Source organism: Lytechinus pictus, chromosome 2 (assembly GCF_037042905.1).
Source record: "Lytechinus pictus isolate F3 Inbred chromosome 2, Lp3.0, whole genome shotgun sequence".
NCBI lineage: Eukaryota > Metazoa > Echinodermata > Echinoidea > Temnopleuroida > Toxopneustidae > Lytechinus > Lytechinus pictus.
This window is the reverse complement of record NC_087246.1, coordinates 2558767-2569743: the sequence shown is the minus strand read 5'-3', so window position 1 is coordinate 2569743 and position 10977 is coordinate 2558767. Positions and strand designations below refer to the sequence as shown.

The window sequence follows — 10977 nt, the reverse complement described above, 5'->3', positions numbered from 1 at the left end:
ATAGCAAAGTTACCATAGTTGTAACTCTTTATGACGTGGACTAAGGTTTGAAAATATACTGACATTAAATGTAATCATCATCATCATTAGAATCATCATCACCATCATCATTGTAATCCTCCTCCTCCTCATCATAATAACCATAATCATCAGCAGCAGCATCAATGTCATCTCCATCATCATCATCATCATCACCATCATCATCATCAGCATCATCATCATAATCAGCATCATCATCATCATCATTATTATAATCATTTTGAAGAGGGGAATTTCACAGTCATGTTCTTCAAGGCAATGTGAATGGAGTGGGGTAGTCTTGGGTGATGGGTTAAAGACATTAACTGATCACACCCATCTCATTCCTTCCCCATAAGTATTTCTATCTGACAGAGCAGCAGGAAATAAAAAGATAAATTCATGATTTCTTGAACTTCTAACAAATCTTCAATTTTAATCTGCATCCTGTATCTTGTTCAACAGGTGCCATTGGACTAATGTAATGTGATGTGGAAGACTTTCAACACATGACAACCAAAGCCGACTATAGTTCATTCACACCAAACACACTGAAATCTACTTTATTTGTTTACTATATATATTTTTTTAATATAAATCATGGAATGTACAGAATAAAAAAAAGAATTACTTTTCAATCATAGTGCAGAGATCATGAAAGCATGACCCAACTGAATTAAAAATAGTTCAATACTAACTATATATTGTCAAATACTTATATATCAAGGGTTTCCACAAGTCTGTAGCTCCTTTTCATGGCTCCTGGTTTGAGTTAAGAATTGACTTAAGCCATGGTCTAAGATTTTCCTAAGATCATAGAAAACAAACTATCAAACTTGAGAAAGTCCATTTGATTTTATCATTTCCTGTATATCTTTTTCTCAGTTTTATGATGTAGAACAATGACTTGACAATTGTTAACCAAACTTTCAACAACAAAACAATAAAATACACCAACATTTTTAGAGAAAAATAAACATTAATTGCTATGTTGTGCATACCTTTTTATTACATGTATTATATCTCTATACAAAAGTGGAGAGGCATTATTGGATTTTACATTGCCAAATTATAGACTGAATAACTTGTGACTTGCATAATATTTACGAACATTAATGTAGAAAATCATTTCACTGACCAATGCACACAAATTAGTTGATAAAAATTACCCCCTCTTTTAAACTTTGTATTGTTTGGGAGTTTTGGTACAATAATAAATCATTCTTTGTATGAATATTAAGATATTGCACAACAGATTCACATAAATTCATGATATTGCTTCATGCATGACTTGTGTACGATCAGGTTTCTCAAATATACAAATTCAAAGGTCGATGACATTATGCAAGGTCATCTTTGGATGAAAAGGATATCCTCATCTGTACCATGTGATTTCCTTGCAACATCAAAGTTCTCAAAGGAGCAACAGCAGAGATCTAAAAAGAAGGTGTGAGGGATACAAAAGATTGTAAGGGATGAAATAAAATGAATGATTAAAAACAAGTGCATTGCGATGAAAAGACTTTAACGGCAAGACAGAAAATGGATGCAAGTCCCCATATACGTTTACATATCCTATAATAAAGCCCTAAGTCATTGCAGGTTTCAGGAATTCGGTCACATTATGAACAATATCTAATTAAAGTTTATTTTGCTCTCTGCATAAAAATGAACATAATTGTGATAAAATACATGGGAACAAAGTTTACATAACATCAAAGACATAAAATACCAAAAAAAAAGCATGGAGAGGGAAGCAACCAAAAAGGAAAAAAATATCCTTATAAAACGGCCAACCCAACTTACTTTAAAAAGAATAATAATTATTGACAATATCAAATGTAACAAAAAAAAAACAAAAGCAAAAAATAAAAATTAGAAGACAATGCAAAAGCATAGATACACAAATGGTAAGATTTAAATTATACAAAAAATATTACAAACAGGTTTAATTATCAATTATGAAATTTCTGAAGTAACATTTGAAGATATTAAATGAACAAGATGTTTTCAAATTAACCGGCAAAGAATTCCAAAGTAGAGGGCCACGAAAGAAAATAGATTTATTAGAACGGCAAGTTCTTATTTTAGGAAAGTGGAAGTTTGCAGCATTTCTAGTAGGGTATTCATGAATATTATGATTTAATTTTAAAACAGTTCAATAAAAATGCTGGTAAAAGTCCTTTAGAACATAGATACATAAAAAGTCCCATTTCATACTTGTACATATCATAAATATTTAAATTTTAAGTCAATGAGAAATAGGATAAGAATGGGCGTAAAAAGGGGAGTTGTTTATAATTCTGACTGCACGTTTTTTAAGTTTATGTAATCTCTCTAAATGAATATTCGCAGTACTTCCCCACGCAAGAATGCCATAATTTAACAAGGCAAAAGCGATTTTGTGTCTCACCCTCTTATGAAAATAACCAGAAATATCGTGATTTGCGAGGGCACGCAACAGATTTGTATCAAAACTTAATTGTGAAATGGCTGCGATGGAATAACACTTGTCATAAGAGCCTTGCATGTAAATTTTAATGTTGACCTGAAAATGACCTTTGACCTTACCATGTGACCTCCGACTGCAGCATAACATGCAGGTCGCCTAAGTACATCTACCATCCAAGTTCTGTTGAAAAGTGACTTACGGTTGCGGAGTTAGGTGTCATAAGAGAGTCTTGCATGTAAACTTTAATGTTGACCTGAAAATAACCTTGACCTTATCATGTGACCTCCGACTGCAGCATAACATGAAGGTCCCCCAAGTCCATCTACCATCCAAGTTTGATTGAAAAGCGACTTACGGTTGCGGAGTTAGGTGTCATAAGAGTCTTGCATGTAAACTTTTAACATTGACCTGAAAATGACCTTTGACCTTAACATGTGACCTCTGACTGCAGCATAACATGCAAGTCCCTCAAGTCCATCTACCATCCAAGCTTGGTTGAAAAGCAACTTACGGTTGCGGAGTTAGGTGTCACAAGAGAGTCTTGCATGTAAACTTTAACGTTGACCTGAAAATGACCTTTGACCTTACCATGTGACCTCCGACTGCAGCATAACATGCAGGTCCCCCAAGTCCATCTACCATCCAAGTTTGGTTGAAAAGTGACTTACGGTTGCGGAGTTAGGTGTCATAAGAGTCTTGCATGTAAACTTTAACGTTGACCTGAAAATGACCTTTGACCTTACCATGTGACCTCCGACTGCAGCATAACATGCAGGTCCCCCAAGTCCATCTACCATCCAATTTTGGTTGAAAAGCAACTTACGGTTGTGGAGTTATGTGTCATTAGGTTTGTGACGGACGGACGACAGACGGACGGATAACATTTGGATCCCTAAGTCTCGCCTTCACCTCCGGTGGGCGAGACAAAAATGGTGAAATAATAGCATAATACAGCATTTAAAAAATATTTGGTGGGAAATTATGCCTATGTTCTTAGATATCTTATTGCAGATGGCATCAATATGATTTAACCACGTTAATTTATTGTCAATTATGACACCAAGAAATTTTAGATGAAACTTCTTTTATTATTGAACCACACAATTTTATATCAATTTCATTAGAATTTATTTTCATATTTGTAAATATCATAAAGTTAGTTTTAGAAACATTGGGGGATAATTTGTTCAAGTATAACCAATCGGTAACCTTCTGTAATTCCTCATGAAATTCTGTTTGTAACGTCTGTAAATCTTTGTGGGACATGAATATACTGGTGTCATCTGCGAATAAGATATATGAAGTTTACTGGATACATTACACATGTCATTAATATATAAAAGGAATAATATGGAAGAGCACAAATAATTTTTGTTTATATCATGATCTATTCCCCAGATTTTCAATTAGTACAATTCATGAAAATAATTTGAATTCCAACCAGAATATATGAACAGAATATCAGCTATGCCAATGTCAACATTTTATCAGACAGCAATTGTATAAATTGATATATTACCATAATTCTGTTCTATTTGCCTCATCGAGAAGCAGTTTCTCAATGAGACCAACCAGTTACAGTAGTTTAACAAGTAAAATGCCTGTGTCAGTATCACCTTTATTACACTATTCAATAGCAGCAATTCTGAATTTGAAAACAAAAACAGCTAAGATGCTGGTCTCCACATCCAATAATTGCTTTATTTTGTCGTACTTTGATTCTTTTTAATTGCCTTTCGTTTTTTATATGTTGCCTCTTTATGTTATATATTTAAAGTATTGCTTGACCATGTAACATGCATGCTTTTATTCTAGTTGTACATAAAACATCATGATGCGCAAATCAAATAAAAATAAAAAAATTCATGAAGGAAGAAAAATGAAAAATACTAAGTATGTTGGCCTCAAATGACCCTTGACAATGACTGAGAAGCTTGTTATTAACTTCATATTATTTGAGATCAAAATGACTCATTTGGCCACTTGAAGCAGGTTTTAGGAAAAATAGAAGAGCAGACAAGAAGCCAGCTAGAATACTTTGAATTGAAGATACATGTACATGTCTCTCATAAAGTTACAGTGTCCTGCTTTTAATTTTTTTTCCCATTTTATATTCCCTTTTTCCTCTACTTGAAAAATGATATGAGGTGGTTATTCCACTGCATCCCTGTAGCACCATCACTGATTCTTCATTCCTACAGGACAATGCAATGGTGTATATTGATGGTATGCATTTCCTGCTGCCATTCTCTGATTTGCAGAGGGTTCTGATAAGTGTATATTGTTGGCTACTTACCGACAGGCCTTGCAGGATTTCTGTAAAATATTTGCTCCTTCTCTATATTGTAGCCACAAGCAACTATGAAATGACCTGCAGGTATGTAAACCAGATAAATAAAGATTGAATACGATGCAGCTAAGATTGTGAACACTAGATAGTTAACATGACATATAGACATGACTTATAAATATATCTTTCTTTGTGCAGGTGCAGATCCTGTTGTGTTATTGCAATTTTATGACACCTAGACAGATCCTTGTTATTTGATTGGTAGCTTGATATCAATCATACAACCCGTTTTATAATGTTATGTCATCATTCGTACAATTTGGATCCATACGATTTTTTCCATTGCATGCTCACCGAGACCACAGGCCCTTCAGTCAACAAACTGTACTCGCACTACATGCACTTTTGCATCAAAACCAATTAATGTCAAATGACAAGGAGCTATGTTTAGGTTTAATATAAATCAAACAATGAATGTTTTTCATCTGTGCAATAGAGAGAAAACTTAATTTAGTGAAGGATGAAATTAATGATCCATCACCTCGGCTATGCCTCGTTGAAGCGATCATCTCATATTTCACCTCGTGAAGTATTCTGTCCATTGCACTAATAAACATTCATTATTCGAATGATAATGAAGTTACTGTAGATGAAGCAATTCAATACATGAACCCTTCCTTCATTATTTCACATGCATCAATGGTGAATACACAAACATAGGATAAATAGCAGTTCTTAAAGCTAAATGAACGTAGTTGCAGTAAAACACTGATTTCGTGAGAAAGTCTGTAAAACCAAGGTAAAGTATTGATATATCATCGTGGATCTAGATCTGGTACAGTTACATAAACTGAACTTTGTGAAATCATAATATCTAGCTCAAAAAACGATCACACTGAAGATCGCCAACACAGATAGGCACACGTGGGACAGTGTATTATTATTGCTGGAATAAAGACCCGACGGAAGTGACCGAATCCGCGCTTATTTTGCTTATTTCTCAGCAATTACACAATTTCTTCCAGAATCCTTTGGCACATATTTTTTATTCATACAAACAGACACTTTGGTGATCATTATATTAAATTCTGTAAAAAAGTCATTTTGAGATCGTTCGCACAACTGGAATTTATCTTTAAACAGGAAGTGTACTAAGTAGAAGCTTTGGTATTAAACTACTTTGTCAGCTGGAATGAATTGGGTTCATAATATGATCACAAAATCCTAAACCCAGGCCTAGATTGGAGGGGGGGGGGGGCAACCCAGCTTGTGCATTTAATACCTAAAGCCACATAAACAAAGTCTGAGCCATCTTTTACTAGTAATACTGCTCAGGGTATTTAGCATCTAATCTTCCCTTTTCAGCATGAATGAAAAGGAGAATTCCAAAATGCCATTTGGAAAGAACCCGAGTAAAATGGGACATGATCTTGGTATTAACAACATTAAATAATGAGACATGCTCTCTACTTAAGGGGTGATATGTTGCTTCCTAAATATCTCTGGGAGAATTTTTTGTCCTCTTTGAAGTGAAAATAATTACTTCCTGGAAACTTTGATTATGAAATTCTAAAACTGCCCTTGATATACAGGGTAGTGCATTGTCATTTACCTATATATCCTTCCTCCTCCTCCTCATCTCTCTGGCAGCACCCAAACTGAAGATCTTGCTGTGTATACATAAACAGGGAAACAATAAGCATATCAACTTCAGAATCACAACAATGTTAAGTATTTCTTAAGTGTACCAAACTGGGTAGAAAGTTTTTCACAAAGCCTCATACAACTAAAGACCATACATTATCAGTCAGTAGGCAGGTCCTGAAAAAGTAGCTTCTTTTATTCAAGTGATATGACTAGGTTTCTGCATATGTATGGGCTTGGTGCGGACAAAAACACCTCTTTTTTATTATGCCATTGCTGCTCTTAATATTGACCAAACTTCATGCTTTGGTATCTTTATAAAGAAGAATATTTAATCTTTCAGGTCATGTGTCTGGAATTTTTAAAAGATTCTGTAATATAGGTGAAACTTTTGATCTAAAACATGATACAAAATAATAATTTTCATCCGACAAAAGTTGTTGTTTTTACTCTTAATTTCTGTTGGAGCCCAAATGATTTTAGATTATGATTTGGTAGTACCTTTTAACCCTAATTTAATTGGGCTACTTTATACCTCAGTCACATTTCCCCAACGGTGAGTAAAAAAAAGCTGTTTTATTCATTTTCATTCAAACCACCTATATGTAGCTGGTGCAAAGAGGTAAAACGGCCGTTTCTGACTGCCGTAATAAACTATGCAAATTGGTGTATGAAATTATGTTTTTGCCTTAACTCACTTTAAATAGCTAATAGAATGCTAAATTTAGGTGAAACTTATGACATTTCTAACAAATATCTACAAAACTTTTTGCCGAAACATTATTAAATTCCTATGTATTTTATTGTTCTGTGCATTTCTCGTGTATTTCTTTGTGTTTACCCTTAGTTTTTTATTATTCTTTTGATGAACTTTGTCGGGGACTCTTTTGCGATCATAAACAGCATTAAATAAATATATTTAAACCAGCCAATGTGAAATAAATTTATCAAGGTGCCTGATAAAACAAATGCATTATCAATATTTCATACCCTGCACATAGGCTATTCTTTACCCAGGGCAGCATGAGACCCCAGTTTGCATTCCATTAGAGACTCTTGTATTTTGATATCCCAGTGATCTTTTTATGCAAGATCGTGCATGTGGCCGGTCCGAGTAAAAAAAATTAGTCATTCTTACTGCCTCACTTTGGCAACCTTTCATGGGATGAAACTTTACATTTTTATTAATAATCTATATATATGAGGCTTCATTTTTGATCTGGTGACAGTGCTCACTGGGCCGGCCTTATAGTTGAGAGAAAATCCTAGTTTTTTTTACAGTTCTTCAGAATGTGATATGGACTCAGCAAATAACAAGAAATGATTTTTATATGATGTCATGCATTGGAAGAACTCTGCTTGAAATCTCAAAAGTGGATGAACATTCTCAAATTGGAACATGTGTGAATGTACCAAGGAAGCAATTAGCCGCTAACATTACAATCATTTTTGAGATGTTGACATAACCTTATCACAAAATTACAAGGATATACAATTATTATTTTTTGTTATATATCATTTCATATATCATGCATGCTAATAAAAGATGGCGAGGCTGGTAATTGGGGTGTAGTGTTGTACTTGTTACCAACCTTTGTGACATCACACTCCAGGCAAACAAGAAGACTAGCATCAATAAGAACTACAGCAGGTTGACCCTTTTTGAGCCGACTGATGATCTCGTCATGGGAAAGTGATCTGAGGCGATAAAAAATAATTTGAAAAGACACTTTTAGTGCAGAAATAAATCTAAAGTAAATGAATTGACAAATAAGAGAAATCACATTAATCACTCCATCAGTGGCATATCTGAACAGACAACAGGTCTTATGACTGAGACAGAGATGCCACAGTCTCTTGGCACAAAAAATCTAAATGAATATCCTTTAAAAAATTATATATTTGAGAAAAACAAAAAAACTTGACACAATATTTTGTGGGTTTCTGCTCAGTTACATACTGAATATTATGTGACGCTATATGTTGTAGCTACTCTTAAGCACATTATATTTGCTACTTCACATGGCCTGATGTTTAATATCGATGAACTAGGCTGTACGATTAGCTGCTTTCATGGAGCAAGGCTTCATCCTTGATAGTATATCTTGATAAGGCCCAGCAAAAAGTCAAAGAAACCTCGGTCCTTGAAGAAACCAACATGCTTCTTTGGACAACACGTGAATTGTCCTCTATTAGGCATTATCATTGTGTCATCAATGGGTGAAACTTACTTCTTAGATGCAATGATACCTCTGTCCTGAGCTTCTAGAAACAGCTTATTGATCCTACGCTCTTCTTCCCAGAAATCAGAAAAATAGGTATTACAGTTATAAAATTCCTGCAAAATAATCAATTAAAGAAGAGTTTCACAATGTAAATTAGAAAGATGATTGTGATACAGTTAAGAAAGAAATGTCTCGGACTACATCAATTTCTGCATTACAGTCAGACCGCAGGTCCCTATGCTAATGAGCAAAAAGGCCAGATTCATCCAAATCATCTCGTGGCTGAATCCTCCTCCTTGCAAAATCTTGTGATTCGTGAGATTTTCTTCCTCCAAGAATTTACCTATTTTAACCTCAAGTTAAATGAAATATTATTGCACCATCAGATAGAGTGAAAGTTACTCTTTCATATTGGTCATTTATTTTGTATACAATATTTTGTTAAAGAAGTAAATTTCTAGCCTGAAAATGTGCCTCAAAACTGAATTTTCTTCTTCTGTTTTCTTTTGCAAATTGTGCAAAACTTTTTATTTTGAGCCTCAATGATATCTATATCACCATAAAGCTGAACTTCTGTACTTTCTCACAATGCCACTCTTGATATGCGGCACCTTTTAATCGGGTCAAGATCACACTTTTCCCACCAAGGTACAAGACGAGATTTCTGAAATTTTGTACTTGCATGAAATCCAGAGTTCTGATTGGCTGGATAAGGTTCACAGAACAACAGGCGCGGGGTATTTGAGGAGATTACCACATGGGAAGTGTGACCTTCCAACGAACCCAGGCACTGGGACTGTTGGAATTTGCCATTGTGTGGTCTTTTTGACCAATCAGAGTGCAGTATTCTTGTTTTCAAACTGCTTTATGTACTTGGCATGTGAAAAGTGTGATCTTGACCCGATTAAACCAATTCTTATTTTAAAACCTATATCATTTCAAAGCATACATATTCAGCTTTATCATGATATAAAAATCATTTGGGCTCAAATAAAAATAAAGTGTGAAAATAGCAGCTTTTGTCAGGTGAAAATATTTATTTTGTAGCATATTTTAGATCAAAATTTTAACCTATATTACAAAATCTTTGAATAAATCCAAACACATGACCTGAAAGAATGATTCTTCTTCTTTACAATGGTACCAAATTCATGAAATTCGATGCACAATTAGAGCAGCAATGACCGAATGAAAAGAGGTGTTTTGGTCCGCATCAAGCTCATTAAATATGCAAAACATCTCAAGTCATGAATATCACTTGGATGAAAGAAGCCACTTTCTTGGGACCTGCAGTCTGACTGATTATTTGCTTTTTTATCAGATGAATTATAATAATTGAAATAGATCGATAAGAGGTTCACACAACAATGAAAACAATTTGACAAATTTTATTCCTAAAACTTTCAATATACTGACAGAATGTTGTTGCTCCCTCTTCACTGGGCTAGTTCTTGATGCTACATTATCAGCATTGCTTGGTCTTGGATTTAGCCTCATTATTTGAACTCCTTGTCTCTACTACAACTCAAATGACCTTTATAAGCAGAGGACAATTATACAACTTACATGAAACAGTTTATATAATTTGGACAAAGAACAGACTCACCACGGTGGAATATTTTGGATCTACCCCAAATGTGAGTGTGTAGAAGTCGTGTTTGATATTGAACTTTGCCATTAGATGAGCCAGATCTACAGTCCAAATACTGCATTAAAACAAGGAAAATGTTTGAAATATGATGATTGCAATATGACATATTAGATTATCTGAAAGTAATGCAATATATATACAATTGCACTGCTGTAACTTTTAAGCATCTTATCCAAGAAAATGTCCAACAGTAATCTTCATTTCTGTCTCACATGTACAGAAAAAGTAGAAATCTTCTCAGATCGACCATGTGTCTTCAATGCACACAAATATTAGAATCATTACCATCATCATCTTGAAGAAGTTTGTGGAGCATTGTGGCCCAGTGGATTAGTCTCCAGACTTTTAAACAGAGGGTCACGGGTTCAAATCCCAGGTATGATGTGAATTCCTTCAGCAAGAAATAGATCCACATTGTGCTGCACTCAACCCAGGTGAGGTAAATGGGTACCTGGCAGGGATATATTCTTTAAAACACATGTGCGCTGTAAGTTACAGCCATCCAAGCTAAAGCCAGAAAATGATATCAAAGTCCTTTGGAAGCGCTTAGAGATATTAATCATAAGTGCTATACAAGAAAAGTTTATTATTGTGTGCTGGCGTTGTTCTTGTACTTCGGTAGTATCGCATACCTGCTGCTGCTGTATTAAATAAAGAGTTCTTTAGTACACCTTGTTTGTTTTATTAGACTTCCGCA

General features: G+C 34.5%; 1 protein-coding gene across 1 annotated transcript in view; it reads right to left on the bottom strand.

The window, feature by feature from the left end:
- Positions 1–1001: 1001 nt before the first annotated feature.
- LOC129255015 (protein GUCD1-like) overlaps positions 1002–10977 on the bottom strand; it is a 30482-nt gene continuing 20506 nt past the window's right edge. Inside the window, exons 4-9 of the mRNA XM_054893562.2 lie at positions 10236–10335; positions 8636–8742; positions 7997–8102; positions 6373–6430; positions 4767–4841; positions 1002–1454 (exon numbers count right to left, since the gene is read on the bottom strand). Of these exons, the coding sequence (XP_054749537.1) occupies positions 1369–1454; positions 4767–4841; positions 6373–6430; positions 7997–8102; positions 8636–8742; positions 10236–10335 (532 nt within the window). The 3' untranslated portion in view covers positions 1002–1368. The remainder of the gene's footprint in view (positions 1455–4766; positions 4842–6372; positions 6431–7996; positions 8103–8635; positions 8743–10235; positions 10336–10977) is intronic.